Raw genomic sequence first — 21,770 nt, forward strand, 5'->3', positions numbered from 1 at the left:
CCCTGTCACCTGAGGAAGGTGCAGTCAGTGGATCCTGCACTGCCTTGGCCACCCCACTCCTCTGGCTCTGGGCTGAGAGGGCTGTCCCAGGACAGGGCTGTCCCTGCCCCAGGAGCCCGCTCTGGCCCCACCTAGAGCCCCATGCAGGATTATTTACTTCACCTGCTCACCATTTGTTCCTATTTTTGTACATCAGCGTTGTCCTGCAGCTGTGTGCTCAGTACCTGTGAATGTCCAGACACCTCTGTGTACCTAATGCATTTTAATGTGATATGTATAAATCCCAGCACTTCAGAAATTCTATTTTAGCTATGCTCTCCTTTTTGTTGATCATCCGGGGTAAATTAGTGTAGCTCCAAATCAAACTGAATCTGTAACTCTCCCTGCTGTTCATGTGAAGAGCTGAAATCTGCATCACTTGAGTTTCTGTCTGAGCATCATCTGAAGTATTTATAACCAAGGCTCTAAAAATGTTACAAAGATAGTAGCATGCCATTTCTCTTTATGCAAAACCCACTTTGGTATGACATATCTGGAGCAGAGAAAAGGCTAACATGCTTATTTTGCCAGCTAACCTAAGTGAACAAATAGGTACAGAAAGATTGGAGTGGGAATTGTTATATTTTATGTGATCAATCAGGTTTTGAAGCAGGCTGAGAGTAATTTGGTGTTGTGCAGGGATGTCAGAATTCCTGCCAGTTATGCAAGATGTTCAAGTCTTTGGAAGAATTGGAGTAATAATTTTAAGCAGAATTATTTGATTAGGAAACAACCTGTTGTGTCTTTCTGCTTTCAGCTGTAAAGATACTTCACACACAAGTGGGGAAATACAGGAAAGAGGATGGCATTAAGGGAGGAAAGCTCCAACCAATTTTTTATATAACTAAGAAATAAGTTTGTGCAAAATTAAGATGGAGCATCTGATTTTCTGTTTCTATGTCACAAAAAAAAATTATAGAGCTGATGTTATTTGAAAAAAAATTCTCAAACCTCTGGAGGGGATTTCATATTTCAGCAGATGCTACAGAAATGTTTTGGGGATTTTTTTGCTGCAGATGTATTTTAGGGATACTATCTTTAAAGAACACAGATCATACGAGTCACTGTGTATTTCAGCAGTGAAATCATAGGAGGTCCTTTATGTTTCTGTGGGTGAGGGCTAGTTTATCAGTGTTTTTTTGTTTGACTGAGTGTTTAAGGTGGGTGATCTTGGAGGATGGATTGTAAGAGGTGAGGAGCCAAGGAGAAAATCTCCTGAATACTGATGGCAGGACAGGGAAAGAATTAAAAACCACAAAATGAAAGTATAAGGAAAACCACAAGCTGAAAAAAAACCCCACAATCCTAAAAATAGTAGGTATGAGTAGTAGAGGGATGAGAAGGAAAGGAGCAATGATATTTCATGAGGAGTTTTCCAGACCCCCTCAGAGCTCTGGGCCTGCTCCAGCCCATTGGAGCAGGGTCTACTTTCCTGTGTGTGCTGCTTCAACTTCATAAAAAAAAAAATGCACCAAAGTTCTGTCTCTCTCTTCCCTTTCTCATTCCCTTTCCTTCCCTTCTCGACCTCTGAATGACTTTGTACATCTCTAACATCATACAGTTCCTTTTTTAGCACCTGCACCACCACAGCCTCCGAGGTGGAACATCCCTTCCTGCCCAGGGGTAGCTGTTGCCCAGTGTGCAGATGGACAGTGCTCATGTTCAGCACATCCTGCACAGGACCTGCTCCTGCTGGGGAAATTCCCAGGATGTACTGGCCCAGTGTCCCTTTGGTCTGCAGCTTTGCTGTTTGGTGAGCGAGGGATCTGAGGCAGGAGCTCAGGGTGACCCGACACCATCCTCACCACTGGACTCTGTGCTCAGCTGTTGGCTCATTTGGTACAAATAGCATCCTTGAGTTTTAAGTTAATTTCTTTGTATTCTGGTGCATCAGCACAAAGTGGCTGAGGCAGCTTCCACGTCATGTTGTGGCTCCAGAGTCCAATGAAGTCGCCTCACCTCTCTCTCTGCCAGGGGCAGGGTGCGCGCCTTGCACCGGCCACGCGCTGCTGCCCAGAGTGCAGCACCTTGCTCTTCACATCAGCCTTTGTCACTTGCTCCCAAATCTGACTCTGAGGCTGCTTTAGCAGGAGGTTCCCTCTGTTCAGAGGGTATTTTGCTGCCAAAACATACTTTTAATGAGAAGACCAGCTGTTCTCCCTCAGGACCAAGCTTCCACTTGCTCCTTAGTTTGCTTCTTAATTGTCTTATCACTGATGAATAATTTAATAATTCTTCTTCAGTATTTCATAAATTTAGAGTTTTGTGGAGTCTCAGTTAATAAAAATATAATGTATAGCAACAGAGAGTTGGTTCTCTTCCCTTCCATTCGTGGCACAGCTTGTCATGTTTCCCTGAGCGGTGTCAAACAATATGCAGCTAAATTGAAACAGTGAAACTGGATCAAGATGTCTGTCAGCATCCTACACTAATGTGCAGTTTGGGTTTTATTCCAGACTATTTTATGATGCAGAAAATCTGCATAGATCAGTCTTCAAGCTTTAAGGATGACTGGCTTGCATGCCCTGTAGAGGGTAGTTTTTGTTGTTGTATTTCTCTTAAGATATGCTAATTGGGCATTAGCTTAAAAATCTAAACCACCCCAATGGGTAGGGTTTGTGTTATTTATCATGAGAAAAATTTCTGATCAGCTGTGTGAGGTTTGGTTGGAGGTTATGTTGTTTTTTAACAGATGTAAGAGGTCTGGTAGAGCAATACTGCATTTCTGGATCTTCATCCAGTGTTGAAGTTTGCTCATTTGTTTCTGCTTACTGAGAGGTGTTATTGAAATGTTCTGCTTTAAAACAATAAAACACCCAAACCAAACCTGTCTGAAACAATAGTTAACCATTGGACACTTTATGTTAGCACCCACTGGAATTAATTTTCATGGGATTTAGTTTGCTGTGGCTGGAGAAATGTGTCAGATGTGGAAGGCCTGTTGGAAGAAGAAAAAGATCTGGGTGAAACTGGTGGACCAGGGTTTGTTCACACGATTCCCTATGAGTTCTCTGCTCTCTGTTTCAGTTTGTCACATAAAATTCTGATAACATCCTTTCCTTATTTGTTTGTGAAGCACATGAGAAGAACACACAGCAGATACTGTAGAGAACACTAAGTGTTATCACTGTTGTTGCTTTGTGGTTGTTGGTATTGATCATTTCTGTGTATGTGACGTTGAATCACTTTTGAGAGATAAAAACTCCATAGTCAATGTTGCCAGAGTACAACATTATTTGGTTTAACGTCCCTTTCTCTACCATGTGTAGCTGTCCAGTTTAATGTCTCCTCTGCCTTCCCATGTTTGTGAATATTTCTTTCAGATTCATTCATTTGAAATAAAATCTTTTCTATGTGGGCATCATATTCCTTTAGAACTCTGTATAAGAAAACCCTAATTTTAAGAATTGTGTTAAAAAATGATTATTCCTGATCCAGGTGCCATGTGCATGTACCTACCTTCTGATAACCTTCTGAAAGTGTAGTCTGATTTTTTTGTTACCAGAATAAATTCCTCCATTAGTGACATTGTCTGAGTTGATAAATGAGTGTAAATTAAAATCTTTCACACATAACAGACACAAGAAAATTACTAAAAATGGATGAATATCTTAGATTATTTTATTATTATTATTATTATTATTATTTGTAACGTAACTGTTATTGCTGTGGAGAGTCACAGCTACCCAACAGCAATAATTTAATCAGATAACTTTATTTTTTAGAGTAATTTGATTTTCCTTCATTCCATTATATGTACAAACACCTAGTAGGAATCCCACTACCTAAAACTACAAATATCTGTAATTTACTGGTAACAATATAACAAAAATAACTTTCACTTTAAACACTGCACATGTGTAGGGGAAACATGTTTCCTTTGCTTTGCAATTTCTTCAGCTTGACAGCACGTCTGTTCCTGAATGTTCCTCTGAAAATGTGGTTCATAGAAAGTCCATGAAGAAAAGTCTTGATGTACTAAATATCTCTGTGGAAGACTTAACACAGATTTTTCTTGCATATTAAATTAAAAACAGGAAGATTGTGTGCTGTCATTCTGTATCCTAGTTTTGATATCAAATTAAAATAATCTTACTGAATTTTTCAAATATAGAATTGCAGTTTAATAGCTGCTCTATTAGAAATGTTGACAAATTAATGCAAATGGGCTGGTTCTTCTAGTGGGCTCATGAGAGGTGGAAACAACAATGGGCCCCTGGAGGGTGAGAGCCTTGATCCAGGTGAGTCAGACTAAATCTGACCCAAATTTACTGCCCCACACTGTCCAAACATTGTATGGCACAGACCAGGGTGCCAATGAGCTTCTGCTCTCACCTGCTGACAATTCCTTGCTGATCTGCACATGGCCTGTACATGTATCACACATGACTGTCAAAATCTCCCTTTTCTCTGTGGAAAAAGCTTCTGTAAGAGCTCTTAGGACACATTTATGTTGTGTCTTTTTTCCTGCCTCTTCCCTTGCCCCATGTCTCAAAGAAGTCAAATTGTCTGACAGATTGCAGAATGCTCATCTTTTCTCCTCTGCCATGATTTCATAAGCCAACTTCAGTGTCAAAAACTTTTCTTGGTCTGTGGGTTTGCTGAAATTCATCTATCATATTATGGCTTTCCCTGCCCTGGACCTTTTCTGACCAAGGGACTCCAACAATCCACACTTAGGGTAAAGCAGAGATTTCAGGCACAGGTTTTGATTGTTTCACATCATTTTAAAAAACTGCTAGCAATTTTTGCAGAGTGAAAGAAGTTTTATCTGAATTCCAATCTTGATATTTAACTACTCTATAGTCTCCTATGTATTTAGTTGAATAAAATATTGTAGTCATCCTCTTTTCGTATTTTTTAATTTGTCTGTAGTATTGCCACTGTCATGATTATCAATACAACATGGCACTTGAGAGGTGTTGGTTTTTTCACTTTCTTTTCACAGTATTAAACACCACTTATCACCACAGTTCTGTGGCAGCAACATTCTGAAGGAAGAAGCAGTATATAATGCAATTGCTATAGTTCTTTTTTGTACCTTAAGTAGGATGGAATCTGTTCTCTCCTTTCTCAATTAATACCATATTTCTGTGGCTTTTTATCTGAGTGGCTTTTACTTTGCTTTGCTGGACTCAGAAAAATAAAACCATGGCCTTGAGATAAAGCATGCCTGTAAAGCTGGTGCTGGTGTGAGTGGCTGGGGTGAGGCTGTGCTTTCAGAAATGTATTCAGTGCAGGTGATGAGTAGGGTTGTGCTGCTCCCTCTCCCCTTGACACTGGGAACAAGCAGCATTGCTGAAAGGCATTTCAGTTCCCTGCTTTCTGTTTGTTCTGGTAATGTGGGAACACTCCAGTGGTTGGTATCTGCCAGGATGATTACACAGCCTCTTCAGGCTGGGAATTGGATTGCCTTCCCCATGCTGGAGCAGGGCAGATTTGAGGTGGCAGCCAGGGCACGGCTGCAGTGGGATGGGGCTGTGGGAGACAGGCTGGGCAGAGGGTGGAGGGCAGGCAAGCAGCACTGCCCCAGGAGAGGAGCAGTGATGGTGCTCCCTGCTTCACTGAGTCTGGTTAAACAGGTGTGTCTTTATTTTTAAAAAACAGTGGAAAAGAAAAGATCCATATCCTTGTTCTGAGAGTCTCCTCAAGCTCACGTAATAGAGAATTGCATGGAGGTTTGATGCCTTGAAGTCTATGCAAGATCTTAATAATGCTATTTAGAGAAGTCAACACGTGATCTTTTCCACCCAGACAAAGTTTTCAATAGGCTGTTTCATTTCTGCTGTGCTGCAGAGTGAGTTTGTAGCTTGTAGGAGATTTTTCCGTGGTAAATTCAGTAGAGGTATTTGCTGCAGTGCTACCGAGAGAATTGCTGGCCAGCACAAGGGTGCCTCATCACGCCGGTGCTGCTCAGTTAATTTTCCGTCTCCAAGCAGACTGGGAGCCAGCTGCAGGCAGGGCTGTTTGGCATGGAGCTGTTGTGAGGCTGTTCCAGCAGCTCCCAGAGCAGCCCTGACCTTCCCCAGGCCGGGCTGCAGCTGCTGTGCCCTGCACTGAGCCCTTCATCCCTGGGCAGTGCCCGAGAGCCGCCCCTGGGGCTGGTGCTGAGCTCTGCCAGCCAGGGCCAGGGAGGGCTGAGCCTCTGGGACCAGCCCCTGCAGACAGGAACATCAGGAATTGTACCTCGAGATGTTCCCAGGGAGAGAGACCCATCATTCTCACAGCTGAAATCATCTCATGTTCATTTTTCTGTTTTACCATGTGTGACTGGGGGGTTGCAGTTGGGTTTTAGTTGTTTGTTGTATTTTATTTTTTTTTTCTCCCTTCACACACAAAAAAAACTTTATTTAAAGTATTGTTTAAGATTTGCTGGGTTAATGTTGGCTCATGTTCTGAGTGATAAACTGTGAGGGCTTTCATACAGCGCTTTATGATAATCTGTATTTGCTTCGTTAACCCATGGTTTCACCTGAGTAACAATCTTCTACTTGAAGTAGCTGAAGGTAAGGTCTCTGGTACCTTGAAAAGTCAGGAAACTTAAACAGGACTTCTTATCTGAATGCTTTTTGACTTTCCTTTCTTAGTCTAATAACAACCAATAAAGAATTCAAATGAAATCTCACTGCCTGTGAAAGAAATGCCAGTCATGTAGTATTGCAGCTTGCAGTACCCTGGAGGCAGACAAATCCTTGTTTCTGTCTTGTACTTCCTTGTATCTTGCCTGCTTTTAAAAAGAGAAATAACCCATTGAAAAGCCTGATCCAGTGCAACATGTACATTGTATTATATTTGCTTTTCTTTACCCTAGAATTATGCAACATTCCTCTTATTTTTTTCCACATATATTACACACAAATTATTTTTACCTGTGGTACATGTTGGGAAACAGATGGTCCAGGTAGTAAATAACTGGCTTCCCAGGAGCTATGAAATTTAATTCTCCCAGGTAGCTCCTCCAGGAATCTTGTGTTTGCTGGTATATGTCAGTGAGCCTTCATGTTAATGATGCTTGTATATCAGTGTTTATTTCCATCATTTGATTATCAGTTGGTTCAGACTCAAAGTAAAACTGTTTGGTTTTAATTATTATGTTCATGCTTTTTGAGGGCCAAAAAGATTATATTGTAAGTATTTTTGGGGAAAAAATGGTCAAACCCAGAAAACCCATTGAAGAACATTTTAGTAAGATAGAACTTTTTTTTTTTTCCTTTTAGACAGGAAAAATATTATATTTTTGTTGACCCTGCTGTTGAACTGAAAAAAAAAATCTAGATTGGTGTTCACTGTGCATTATGATGGGTTGTCCTAAGTAGTATAAGATGGAATAAGGAAATAATAAGGAAAAAATTCAGATGTTGAAAAAAGTTAGTGCTGCTGGGAAGAGATGATAACACTGCCTCAGAAACAGAGAAATTACGTGATGCTGAAAGCCTTATTCAATATATTTAGTTTCATTTGTACCTCAGCTGCCAAACTTCTCAGTGGTGCAACTTGGCCTTACAGACTCCTTAAACAACAGAAAGATTCCAAATCATTACTCTGCTGATTCCAAATCATTACTCTGCTGATTCCAGATCATTACTCTGCTGATTCTAATGACCTGACCATTCCTTCTCTTAAAGATCTGCAGCACCTGGGAGGCTGACTGATTAAAAACCTCAGTTTCCTATTAGATCTTTTTTCTTACATAATTACTTTAGAGATTTATTTTGAGATACTCTCTCTGGTATACATTTTTTAGGAGGTTGGGTTTAACAAAAGGAGTGTTTTGGACAACATGTAATTCTTTCTGTGATGCTTTTGAAATAATCAAGGTAGTGCATTGCATTAAACCACCCATGACTGGCATTTCTTTTGCCCCTTGGAAACTAAATGTGTTCCAGCTGACTGGGTGATGCAAGATCCTGAGTGCTGCTGTAACAGCTTCAGGGATGATTTTCTATTGCACCTGACTCAAGACTCGCAATGCATTGGAAATTATGGCACAGTTATTCTTATGTCACCATGACAATTTTCAGGGTTCCCCGTAGACCAGCCAGAGAAGCAAAATTTTTCAGGCCATAATCCTATCAGGAAAATGTCATCAGGTTCCACTGCTGGCCTAAATATTTCTGTTCAGGAATTTCTGCCTGTTGTTCAGAAAAATCTGTGTCTTCATTTTCACTTTGGTGTGATTCCCAGTGCTTCAAATTGTGTGAGCTCAGGCAAGAATTTGTGTGATCCTTTAGACAGGGTCCAGCTCTTTCCCATTCTGCAGAGCCAAGTCTAGAGAACAACATTTACATTTTTGCACTAAAATGTTCCGTGGTAATGATGACAGTAATAATGAACATCATTGCTTAGAAATAGAAATTTTTCTTTTTAGTTCTTCTTACACCAGTACCTTCTTCAAACAATAGTGTGGATAGTGCTCATGCACCTGAGCTGAAGATAAATACATCCTTAAACTCCCTGAAACATGTTTTATATTTATATCAGTATTGGGAAACTAAATTTAAAGATTGGTTAAAAAGGATGTGAGATGATTATTTTTCAGTTAGAAAGAAGAAAACTCCAGATTCTCTGTCACTCATTTTTACAATAAGCAAAATTTGAAACAGTGTGCCTACTTCTTCATGTATGTGCAACATACACACATACATATCTAAGTACCACAGGACACTGAGTCTGCATAAAGCATTATTATTGAAGTGATTTGCCACTGACCAGACATTATTTCATGCAGCCCGTGTACCTCATGCAGTGTGATAATGAATATTTAAGTGATGTATTTCAACAAATATAATTAGTACATGGTGTCTCAGACAATCCTGTTTTGTAGGGCAGTGAGTTTTAACCTTTTTGCAGGAGACTCTCACTTGAGAGAAGTGGTTATGTGACTGTAACCCCTTAGGTTTGACTCCTGGTGAGGGGTCCAGGTTTGCCTTTGCTTGTATGACTGGATATTGTGGGAAAGCAGTGGGGTATTTTTATTTTGGTTTGCTTGGTTTAATTTGGTTTTGGGTTTTTTGTTTGGTTTTATTTTTTTGTCAGAGCAACATTTAATTTTCTGCTGTAATGTCGTGCTGGGGACATGGCTGCAATGCACTGGCAGACACTGATAAGTGACTTACTGTTTCATATCACACATTTACTGAATTTCCAGTTTGAAATGTACAGTCTGGGATGACAGCCAGTCATTCAACCTATTCTTGCCTCAAAGAGTGTAAAAAAAAAACCAGGCAGACAAAAGAAGGAACACCTGGCAAATGTCTTGGGTTTAAAACAAGAGAGAGGTAATGGTATCCATGGTTAGGAGTGAGATAACTTTCTTCTTTACAGCTTGTGTTGAAAGCATTTTCAGAACATTGAGATGCCATTTAGTCACAGCCTTGCACAAAATAAAGTAGAGAATTAAGCAAACAAACAGGAGAACTGAAGCAGAGACAGCATAAAGCCCAGTCTGCCTTGCTGGGCAGGAGCCCTGGTCCCACCCTGCCAGGCTGGGGCTGGAGACAGCAGCTCCTGTGACACTGTCACATCCCTGGGCGTTCAGTGCTCTCTGTTCTCCCTGACTCAGAGTAATGTGAGCTGCCTTGGAAGATGAATTTAGCTTGGAAGGTGGCCCTGTGGTTCTGTGAAACACCCGTTACTCATTGTGATGGCAGATGATGTGGTTTCCTTGAGAAAACAGTGTGGCAGAGGGATTTGAATATAGAACCAGGAGTGCTGCAGATGAGGTTTCTAATGCTGGCTGACAAGGATTGTCTGTGGGCTTTTTAGTTATTATTATTTGCTTTCAATTCATCAGCTTCAGTTTTGGGGATTTTTTTTGTTCAGTATTTGCATTGTTTAAAGCATAAGGAAATAGTTGTGTCATTGTTCGTTTAAGAAAAATAATACATGTTTGGGTTTCTTCTTTTAGTTCTTTTGTGAAAAGGAATGATGAGGAGGTATAAATGTCTTTTTAGCATTTAATAATGCCACGGAGGATAATTCAGCACAACTAAGATACAATCTCTATTACTTACTTGAAGTAGTATTGACAAAGAACTGGGATGCAGGGAAGCAATAGTTCTGCTTAGATTAGGGATGCTGCCTTTTCTGCTTTGTATTTCATCTCTGAGATGGAATTGTTCTCCTCAGATCATTGTGTTGCTTGGATTTAGTGCATGAGTTGAGTGCCCCAAAGCCTGGGAGGAGCTACCAAAAACCATTTGACCATGTTAGAGCAGATCTGAATTTTCTGTTGTATTTTAGGGAAGGTTTGAGCTGTAAGGAAGCGGAGCAGTGATGTTTGGGAGCTCAGGAGCACTCAGCCATCACTGATGTAGCTGTAGCTCTGGGAGATCCAGGGGCTCTCTCAGACCCCAGGCTGTGCCACAGCAGCACTGTTACCATGCACAGCTCCTCAAGGATGTGCTCTGGGCTAGCCTGCTTTGTTTCAATGTTTCACCAGATAAAAGAATGAACTGAGCAAAATAATTTTTTTTTTTTACTTTTTAGTATTTTGGTTCTGATTAAACCCAAATAAGTCAATTGGATAACTTATGATTGCTTCAAAGCTACACACATCAGACTTTGTACTCTCAAATTACTTAATTACAACACAATTTACCCTAACTCAGCTTCTAATTTGAAACGAGTGCTGCTGATATTCTTGACTGCAGTAAGATCTCTTGAAGAATCACATGTTGATTATGTGGACACCAGGCCATGATTATTTGAAAATTCTCACCACAATCAATGTGTACTAAAATTGATTGGAATTTGATATGTTGTCTGTTTGTGAATTTAAATGAGAAATTTAAAAAAAAAACCTTAAAAATCCAAAGTGTGGAGGGTACCAGTATTTCAGATTTCCAGGTCTCTGATTTTCACTATGGTTTTAAATGACTTTTCCTTAAATCCTAAATGTTTGAGCTGGTATGGTGTATCCTGGTAAAATGACTAATTCAGCTGCTAATTGAGAGAAGACATAATTTCCTCAGTATTCTCCCCCAGACCAACACTGGCTACTGCTATATCAAAAATAAAATCTATTTCCTGATGTAAAAAGCCAGATGTACTCCATCGAGACACTCATTGTGTTTAAGATTCCAAACCAAAGGCAATTTCCAGGGGGCCAGAGCATCTTGTGCCGTAGGATCCACCAGGCCAATCCCTTGGGATCCTTTCTTACGGGACAAGTGATTTACTCCTCTCAACTTCAGAGCCTCACATTTGCTGGTGAAGTTCTAATCTAGGCAAAGATGCTCGTAAAGAAGTGCTCAGATGTTCAGATATGAATCCAATTTTATATCCCTGGCAAGTTCAATAGTGCTCGGCTCCTGCTTTTGATTCATTTGAACAGGTTTATGAAGAAGCAGCATATTAAGCTTTTATCTCTCTCATATATACACAAGGGTGTGCACACTCCCTAGTTAGTACTTTTTATATATATAAGCTTTTATACATTCTAATAGGAGCTATATAATATCTATATGATGTTAATATTGGTGTTTGTTTATTTTTCTGTATTAAATGCTACATTTGTCTTGCTCCAGATTTCAGAGTTTTTGCACTGCAGTGCACTTCAGTTACCTCTGCACAGCTCATTTTGCAAAGTATCTTACACCTGTGTGGGAACTGAATTTTGAGGCAGATTAATTAATTTGTGGTAATTTGATTTCAGCCCTTGATTCCTTAATTTTACAGAAATGCTGTTCATTGTTGTTGATGTGCACTTGGTTCACTTTTAAGAGCAGCCTCCATGATATTGTGGTGACAAGATTCAGAGTCTTTATTTACCTGGTGCTACTGTGGCTCTCAGAGCAAAACTGTTTTGTTTATGTAGGTATGACTTTTTCATGCTTATCCTTGAGAAGGAAAAGCTGCATCTAAATTAAGTTGAGAAAACATGAAGCACATGAATCTTTTGAAGTAACTATTAACACAAGGGCACATATTTGTATTTTATCACTCATAAATATTCACTTATTGAAATCCAAGCATGCTTTGTTTAAAGTCAGAACTGACTAGGAGAGTAATTCCACTTAAGCTTCTGTGCATGTGGATATTGTCCAAACACATTTTCTTCCTGCTGTGTCTTTCTCTGCATGCTGTTGTGGAATGGCACAGGACCTGGTATAGATTAGAGATTTGATGTTCTTGGAGGTCCAAATGGGGGTTTTAAACATCAAACTTTATTGGCTAAACAGTCTCTTTTATGCTTAGATAAGACATAGCCAAGGATAGTGAGGAGAGCTGCATATATGATGGCCTTAAAGTTTAGGATATGTTCATGAAAGGTGACTTTGTATTTAAAGCAGTTGACATTCCCACAGGATGCACGTTCGGGCAACAGACATTCAAAAAAGATAAAGAAACCACTGTGTAGATTTGAGGCAACGTGTGGAGGATGCAGAATTTATTATAATTCATTTCTTAAAGTTTCTTGTCAGAGGACAAGCTGTACTTGCCTTGTGTGAGTCCCAGTAAACCTGGGTGTGTTCCTCACCAGCCTGTGCTTCCCCAAGCCCTCACAAACTGAAGAAAATGAGCAGGCTCTCTCCAAACCTGCTGTTGTCCCTCTGTTCCCTGGTTGTGTTGCTCTCCCTGGGGCAGGCAGTCTGCAGAGCAGTGCCAGGACAGAGCTGCCCCCGGGCTGTTGCACAGAACCAGAGTCAGGTTGGAAAAGCCCTTTAGATCCTCAGGGCTGTCCCTTAACCCAGCCCTGGCAGGTCACCCCTAACCATGTCCCTGACCCTGCTGCAGCTCAGGGCTCCATGCCACTGGAATTTCCTCCTGCTGCTCTGGGGTTTGGGTTCAGGATGTTATTTCGTGTCCTGGATTTTTTTGTTTATTTGGGGTTTTTTATAAATATTTGCCTTAATTAATTTACAGTAATTACTCAGTTCAGCAGCTTTTCCAGACTTCTTTGTTTCATATGACAAAGATCAGTCCTGCTGCAAATGATGTTCTGTGATGTTTTCTTTTTATTATTTGATTCATTAAGTATAGAATTTGCTTCCATTTCTAAAAACAAACACGCATCATTAGAATTATCATTTCCCTAGTATTACTGATTAATGTTCACTAGAAAACAACTTGATACAATGTCTAAAGCACACAGTTCATAATAGTGTTTGTTTTCTTTATTCTCTTTTGTTGTTTTTATTAAACATAAATTATTGCAATGTGTGGAATTGCACATGAACTTATTTACCAGTCTACATTTATTTTTAGAAAAGTGACAATGTTAGAATGACACCTGCTTATCAGATTTTCTATTCATGTGCCGTTATTTTAATCCATTTGCCTTAACGATTAGAAAAAAAATATTTTTCATTACCAATGCAAACATGTCAGTACTCAAAGAATGAGAAAAGTTTATATCCTTCTTTATCACTAAAAAATATCATCTGTCGTTTTTCAACGAAAGAGATTGAAGGAATTGCATAATTTCCAGATCTTGCTCTGTGTTTGTGGCATTGCTAAATAGAAAAATACAGGCCAAATCCTGATCACATGGAATAACATGAAAGATACCATCACTGCCTTGTTTCTCTCTTTTCATATTTGGAGTTTAATCTTCTTGTGCTGGCACAAATCCTGTTCATTTGAAGCTGATTGGTAAAATACAGTGAATGAAAGAAGATTGATTTCTCTGATTAAGTTTTATAGGGGCCTAAAGACCATATTTTCAGAAGCTATTTTTAATCCATTACAATTCATCTGCTCAAAGTCCCTGATAGAAACAGGGTGGGTAAATTTCCTCTTGGTAGATGTAGGGGCTGGTCAAGCTAGGCTGCTGTCCTGGCTGCTCCACTGAGGAGACTTTCTCCAGGGAGAGTCCAGAAAGAAATATTTTAAAATTTAAATGCAGTCTTTGTCAAGATGCCAGCTGTGCAGGCTGGAAGCACTGTTTTGTGTTGCTGATCTCAAACTATCACTGATCTGGTTTGCCCATGCTTTGATGCCCACAGGTCCGAGAGGCACAGTCTCTTTTCCCAGGCAGTGGCCCCTTGAAAATGCCGAGGAGAGCAGTGTCACCACACACATTTGTGATTTGTTTCTCTTTTCTGTTTTAGGCCCTTCAAATCATCACAGCCAGTCAACGCTGAGGCCACCTCTCCCTCCTCCTCACAACCATTCCCTGTCCCATCATCATTCCTCTGCCAACTCCCTCAACAGGAACTCGCTCACCAATCGCCGGAACCAGATCCACGCGCCCGCTCCGGCGCCCAACGACCTGGCCACCACCCCCGAGTCCGTGCAGCTCCAGGACAGCTGGGTGCTCAACAGCAACGTCCCCCTGGAGACCAGGTGGGTGGTGTGGATGGACACCCTGGGGGATGCTGCTGATGCTCCTCCCGAGTGCACTGAGATGACCCTTGGTTTGCTGGGAGATGGGCTTTGGCATCCTTTGTGTTGGGGTGGTTTTCCTGACACAGCACGTGGGTTGAGTGGCATCAGAACACCCAGCAGCCCAAACCTGCTTTGCACGGAAGGTGCACAGTGAATAACTCTGCTCACATCCCATTTTAAAGCCTGTTTTCACTTGAACCTTCCTTGCATACACAACTCATGCGATTAGTACAGCATATTTATATCACAGGCTCAAGGACGACTTACTTAGAATTCATATTGACTGTGCTGCTGAAAAATTATACATTTTGCCTTTCCTGAAGCAACAAACAAGGGCTCACTTGACATTATGCATTTTGGGAGACTTTGAGAAACAATCCGAGATTCATGACTGACAGTACTATAATTTTAATTTATACCTCATCCAGCATGCAAGTTCATTTTAATCTCTTCTGTACATGTTAACAGCTTGATGCCTGTGGGGCAAACAGCAGCATATAAATGAAAAGGTGCAGCACTTAGGCCTGACAGAGAAATAAATAAATAAATAAATGGCTGACATGCTGCTGGTCTAAATATTCTGGTTTGTTGTCATTTGGGGTATGGAATGTCAAACATATTTAACTTGCACTTTAAATAGCAGAGTTGGCAGAGCTGATCTCTCAGAATTTAAAATTAGCCGTTGCGGTGCTGAATAAAGCGCTTGGAATAGCAGGGTGGTGTTGCTTGCCCAGAGAGTGATAAACACAGCGAGCAGGTGGAGGAGCTGGGCTGCTGGGAGCCCTGGCTCGTGCCAGGGTTTCAGTGCTTGCTTGCCACAGCTCCTGGGATGTTTGGTTTGGTTTGCAGCCTCCCAAGGACTTTAATGCGGCTTTGCTGGGTTACACCCCGAGGAGCCACCTCTGGGGTCGTTACACACCCATGCAGCATCAGCCCTGCCCCTCCAGTATTTGATTAAAGACTGCAGGTCTGGTTTGGAGCTCTGGCAGGAGCTGCTGTGGCTGGGCTGGAGCTGACACCACCGAGGCTGTTGTTAATCAGTGGTGGGTTCCAGCAAATGAGCCTGGAAAGGGCAGGGAGGCTGGGCTGGGCTGGGATGTGCACAGGGGGCTGCCCTCACTTTGTCCTGCTCTGCTAAAATGGGAACATGGGTGCCACGAAGAACTGGAAAGCAAATTTCGGTTTACAATGCCAAGATGGCCAAAAAGGAAAACAAAATGAATTCTTGCCTACTGAAGGTTTGGAGCTAACTTTGCAAAAAAAACCCCAAAACAACAACAACAAAATAATAAAAAAAACAAACACAAAACAAAAACAAACAAACAAAATAAACCCAGCTATTTTATAGAACTTAATTTGGGCATCTTGAATTTGTTATTTATTGCTAAGAATTATGAAATAGGAGTGTTGGTCCCGTTCAGCCCAGATTGGTTCTGCTGTGTGGTTCATTGCTCAGGATTAGTACCTACCTTTACTTCTGGTGTGCCTGGTCTGCCTCTTCCTGTATGGAATTGGGTACAACAATACCTGAAATGTGTCATTTCTGAAGGCCCAAGACTGTCTCAATTCACCAATCACTTTAACCTGGAGGGAATTCCGTGGGATACTCACAAAAGGATTCTTTGCCATAATGCTGGCATCCCTGAGCCACAGCAGTGGGCATTTGTCTGGCTGGGCTTTTTACTGTCTGCTTTTGTACCTTTTCCCAGCCAGAGATGACTGTGAGTGCCACTACTGACTTTGGTTCTTCTCTTATTTCTTTTCCTGCAACCTCTGGGAGTGTGTATGGACATGTTAATGACAAAAGGTTACTTTGTGAATACTGTTATTTTTGGAGCTTGCAGGATGCCCGACAATTAATTGGAGCTTTTTGGAAGACAGGTCTGTCACAGGCAAGCATTAAGCTATTAGAAAATGTCCTGGCAGAATTGCTGTGTTCCACGACTATTCCAAAGCTGCTTCAGGATCGATTTTAGTTCTTTTCTGAAATTACACACCTGACAGGACTTGATGACAAGTTTCATCACAAGAATATTAACTCAGAAGATGACTGAAATTGATGCTTGTGAAATCATTGAGACTTTCAGAATTAGCCTGTAGTTCTTTCACTTTAAAACCGGTGTTTCATCTACATTCATACCAATAGCCACAAAAAAAAAAATAAAAAGCATCTTTTTGTTAATTTTTACTTCAGCCTTCACGTTAAAGCCTGAGCTTGTTGCAAAACATTGACCCCTCTCACGCTGCCTCTTCACAGTGCACTACTCTTAATTTTTTTTATCTTCTTAGATGTTTATTAATCTCATTAGAGGAGTGCTCAGGAGGCAAAGCCAGCACTGACAGCACCTGCTGTATCAAGACAGGGTTTCATAACTCTTTGTTTTCTTCTTTCAGTTACCTTCAGTAGATTCTGCTCTCAACAAAAATGATGTGCAAGGGGTCACGTTACTGATTATGAAACAAAAAGAGGCACCTGAGCTGTCTGAAGGGAATGCTTTGTGTTAGCACTACAAAACTCAGATCACAATTTAGATTCCAGATGTCTCTTTATCTAACAGTACCAAGTTCTGAAATCATTGAATAATACAATACACGTCTGCATGTTGCTTTTTTTTTTGCTTTTTTTTTTTTTTTTTTTTTCTGGTTAGAATATTTTAACCTTCCCTTTGTTCCTTTGCTGTCTTAGGCAGTTTGGGCTAAATTCAGACTGTTTGGAGACATTGCATTTTCCAAATATATCCTTTCTCTATCTCTTGTTTCAATATTGATTGGGGGTTGTTAATCACATTTGGTTTATTTTCTTTGTGATGTAAAGGAAGCTTTTACTGTTTGCACATGTTTTCATTTGGCCTTTTCAGGCAACTTTACCCAAATCTTTGTGTATCCTTTGTGGTGCTGTATTTGTTACGTAATTGTGTTTATTTGTATTGCAGCAGCTCATTGCTTCTGGTGGAGTTATGAGTTTGCAACATGCCTGTGTAGAGTTCCAGTTGTATTTATTTTGAGTCATAGAAGGGTTTGAGTTGGAAAGAGCTTAAAGGTCATCATGGTCAGGGATACCTTCACTAGGTCAGGTTGCTCAAAGCCCTGAGTGGCCTGACCTGGAACACTTCCAGTGATGAGTGCTTGATTTTGGTGTGCTTGTTCCTGGTTCAAGGCGGACAACCAGGGGCTGTGCCTTCCCTGCTGTGCTGCTGCTTTATGGCTGCATCAGCCTCCCAGGCTGGGAGCTACAGAGCTACATAATTGTTCTGTTTTCTTTGAAATAAGGGCCTGTAATGGAAGGGTTGAAATATCTCTAAGTAAGGACACAGTAATGCATGGCTGTAGCATTTTTATGGTGCTATTTTTATGGTTCATTTCTGCAGTATTTAGCTGCTTTACCTTTAGGCTCGGAGCTGCTGTTTAATGCTCTTTAACTTTTATTGTCCTCTTGCAGTGTCTTTCAAAGCATCTCCTCCTCCTCCTCCTAACAAAGTTCCGATTTCTACCTTCTCCAGTTGAGAGGTGCTCCTTTATTGCTGCTTTAATCATTGCTTTCCAAGGGGATGTGTGATGAAAATACTGCCCTTGAACATCCCAGGGTGGGTCTCGCTCCTTCCTGACAGCCAGAGAGGCAGCTCTGCTTTAAAGCTGGGAATGCTTTGAGGGCACAGGGAGAAAGGAATGGCTTTGCAGGGGAGGTTCCCATGGCTCCTCACACAGCAGGAATTCTCTGGGATGAAAACCCCACACTGGCACTGGGATGACTGGTGAGGGAGGAGAACAGAGCAGCTTCCGTGGATGGATGTTTCACTAAGATTGCCTGATTTACTAATGCCACTTTCGGTACTTTTTATTGATGTAAAATTAATTGTTACCATTATAACTAATAATACTTAATTCAGGAGGAAAAAAAGGCTAGAATTAAATAGAAATTACTCTTATTCTTCAGTTCTCATAATTAGTCTCATAATTTGAAATATTTCCAGTCCAAACCTTTCAGTTGCAAAGATAATTTTGTCTAATAATCTATGTCTATAATTTCTTTGTGCTTGCTCACGAGGATGTGATGCTAGGCTTCAAGGAAGCCTGTAACATAATCATGTTTCTTCTGTGTTTCAGGAGAAAGGATGATGGCCACCTTTCTGGTGATTATGAAATATGTTTCTTTAGATCTCGTGACCTGTAGTACAAGACCAATGGTCCAATGTCCAAATCTCAGGTCATTTGTGCAAAGTGCAGTTTAAAGATTGAGAAATCTGAAAATTTAACCTGAAAAGAATTCCTATGGACCTTGAAAGAACTCTTCAAAATATTTGCCTTTTCCTGGGGTTCAAGCTGTATTTGTTACTTTGCCAGTCTGATTCCAGCACAGTCACTCTGGGTGAGCCTGAGGACAGCAGTGAGAGATGAAAGGATGGAGCAGCAATGTGAGCTGTATCCCAGTGTGCACCATGCAGTGCTTGAACTCAAAATCGTGGGGTTTCACAGCTGGGAAACATCTGCACCCAGTGCTCCAGTTCATTTCAGTGCAGAGATGAGCACAGTACACCGAGCCTGTGCACAGTCCAGGCAAAAAAAACAAGAATAGGGCACATGAGGAGAGGGATTTAACAGTGGGGGAAAGCAACATTATTATTTTTTTTAAGAAAGAAATTAACTATCTGAAATGTTGTTATCACCGTGTTCACATTTTGCATCATGCTCGGGTGTCAAGATCAGCTGCAGAACTCCTGAACTGAATATGTAAACTTGAAGTTTCTGAACGTGTTGAAGTTCCAAGCTACAGCTGCTCTCTACAATTGTCTGCCTATTTTCAATGGTGTCTCAATATTTTGATATCTTTGTACATGATGCAAAACGTTCTGGAACAGAGCAGTGAAACAAAATTTCCTTTCCTTTTGTTAATGCAAATTCCTAGGATATATTGGGCATAGCAAACAGCTACTTGGAACAGTGAAACGAGTCCTCACTCTAATTTTGCTTTGTCTTTTGTGGCTTTCTCTTACCATTTACTTGCAGCTACAGGTACATGTGCTAGAGCAGGTTATTCCTCTGAGTCTGAAGCAAGAACTGACTCCTTCATTCTCTTGCTCCTGCATGGGAAGGTTGCAGAAAGGTTGTGGGGACTTTCTAAATAATTGGAATCTGCATAGATAGATTCTGGACCCGTCTAAAAATCAAAAGCATTTAAAAGAGTCAAGGAAATCACAGTCAAAATCATCCCCAAGGACTTTAAATACATTTGGGCCATGTACTTGGAGGAATTCCAAAAGCACTGTAGAAAGGTCATTTTTAGCAGGCTACTGGAGTATCATTTTCATAACAAATATAGGCATGAATAGGAGAGAGAAAAGGGTGAAGGGAAACACTACAAAAGCAGGGTACATAATGATGATTCAGAAAATCGATCTAGATGTACTCCCACTCACGTACACATAAGCTCAAAGAAGTTTTTACTGATTGCAGATAATTGCATGTTTTCATGATCTTGTTCATTTGCATTTTTAACTTCTGGGTTGTGCAGAGTGAACAGGCAGCATGAGTGACAGAGGAGGAGACAGGCACGTTTAGGGTGTTTATTAAAAAAGTCTAGAATTCTGTGATTTTGGTTCCTCTACGTAAGTTTACGTGTCGACTGATAAATTTCTCCGAGTTCTGAGTTTTATTATTCTGTTCTATGACTTATAGACTTGAAATAACACTGTTAGTTCCTTTTCCTTTTTTTCTTGTTAAGTGAGTAGTTGAATTAAGAGATAGTGGAGAGCTTACATGTATGCCTTTTAAAATGGAAGTGTTTTGAAATTATGTTCATTAATTGATGTAGAAAGTTAAAACTGCATGCACCCATTGAAATGCAAAAACACTGTTATCATAATCTTCACCACTGGAATAACAAATGGAGGCATTATTGCACTTCATCACTTGGCACTATGCAACAACTGCTCAGAACCCTGTGGCAAAAAAGACACAAGGTTTTCTGCCTAAGAAGAGAAAGTTCTTGTAGTTGAGTCAGTTCAGAGCTGCTTAAATGTTCCTGGATCTGCTGATTGATCCTGCTACACTTTCATGTAAGTGCAAGTGCAAAGACCCCATTTTTTTTGTGTTTGTGTCTGTAGCTGTGCCTGTTACTCTTTACTTTTTTAGGCATTAACCAGCAGTTTGATTTCTGCATTCCTGGAAAATAAACAGTAGTGGCAAGAAGGAGATTCATAAATTTAAAGGGCAAAGCTGGCTATTGTCTGGCTAACTCCCACAAAAATGAGCTAGGATTCAAGCAGACAGGCTGAGTGACTGGGCTCACACCTCTTGCAGAGTACCTGGAATCTTTTTGACCACCAGTCAGGAAGGTGATGGGTGGCCCCTGGAGCTCCCTGGAGCTGCTGAGCTGCCATCTCCATGTTCCCCTTCTAGATTTTATACCTTTCCAAGTTGTTCTCTGTCTCAAACTCTCAAGCTGCTCTTGATCCCCATTTCAGCAGTCCTTCCCCTCTCTATATTTTCCACCTTACCTTTCTCCAGCCTCTGACAGCTCTGCAGTGTCACAGCTCAGCCTCTGAGCAGCCTGAGACAGGGCAGTGCTATGGGGACAAACCAGAGCTGGGAGCACGTGGTGAGAGCCCCAGAGGACACTCCAGGGGTCAGCTTACAGTGGATTAGGGAGAGAGAAGGTTATAGAAGTGTATCCAAGAGGATCTCAGTCTTGCAGATGAAGAGCAGGTGTCCTGTGGAGAGGTGCCCAGCACAGAGCCGTCGCTGCCGCTGTCACGCAGTGCAGGTGTTTTGCCTTTGTGGCTTTGTGAGCAATGCCTGCTTGGTTTTATTTAATAAAATGACAGATCAAGGTGCCCAAAGGTTGGCACCTGCCTTTCTGTACACCACCCTGCCCGGCTGTCAGGCAGTGTTCAATTACTGAGCTTCACATGTCCAGCTGTGTCTTTGTTAGAGGGTGGCAGTGCGGTGACAAGGCAGCCCGGTGCTCACAGCAGCCGCCGTGACACTGCTTTACACTCCACAGGCTTTAGAACACTTTGCCTGGGGATGTGAAGAACCCAGCCTTCAAGGAATCATCAGCTTTCAAGAGCTGAGGAGCTGGACTTGGAGCTGCTCTGGGTGCTGGGGGCTGCTGCAAGGATCAGGAGGTGACAGTGGGCACAAGTGTGGCGTTGATACTGATGTGTTCACCCTGAATTACTGTCCCCATGCCTAACAGGGTGTCCCTAGCTCCTGCATCAGTTTCTGCAGCAGGCTGAAAATCACTGAAATGGTGTCGTGGGGACTGCCCTCTGTTTCCACAGGCATGTGGGTGTGGGGGTACACAACACATAGGTGTGTAAAATGGCCAGTGGGTTTGTATACATCTGGATTTGAAATAGCTTCCCACTGAAAAATCTGCTTACTGAGTTTAGTCTGTAGAA

At 41.2% G+C, this 21,770-nt stretch overlaps 1 protein-coding gene across 20 annotated transcripts in view; it reads left to right on the plus strand.

The window, feature by feature from the left end:
• Positions 1-21,770, plus strand: part of TENM2 (teneurin transmembrane protein 2) — a 618,690-nt gene that overhangs the window by 432,127 nt on the left and 164,793 nt on the right. For all 20 annotated transcript variants that reach the window (XM_086851648.1, XM_086851649.1, XM_086851651.1 and 17 more), the window contains one exon: positions 14,094-14,328. In XM_086851648.1, the coding sequence (XP_086707774.1) occupies positions 14,094-14,328 (235 nt within the window). The remainder of the gene's footprint in view (positions 1-14,093; positions 14,329-21,770) is intronic.

Source organism: Cyanistes caeruleus, chromosome 15 (genome assembly GCF_971803275.1).
Source record: "Cyanistes caeruleus chromosome 15, bCyaCae1.hap1.1, whole genome shotgun sequence".
Taxonomy (NCBI): Eukaryota; Metazoa; Chordata; class Aves; order Passeriformes; family Paridae; genus Cyanistes; species Cyanistes caeruleus.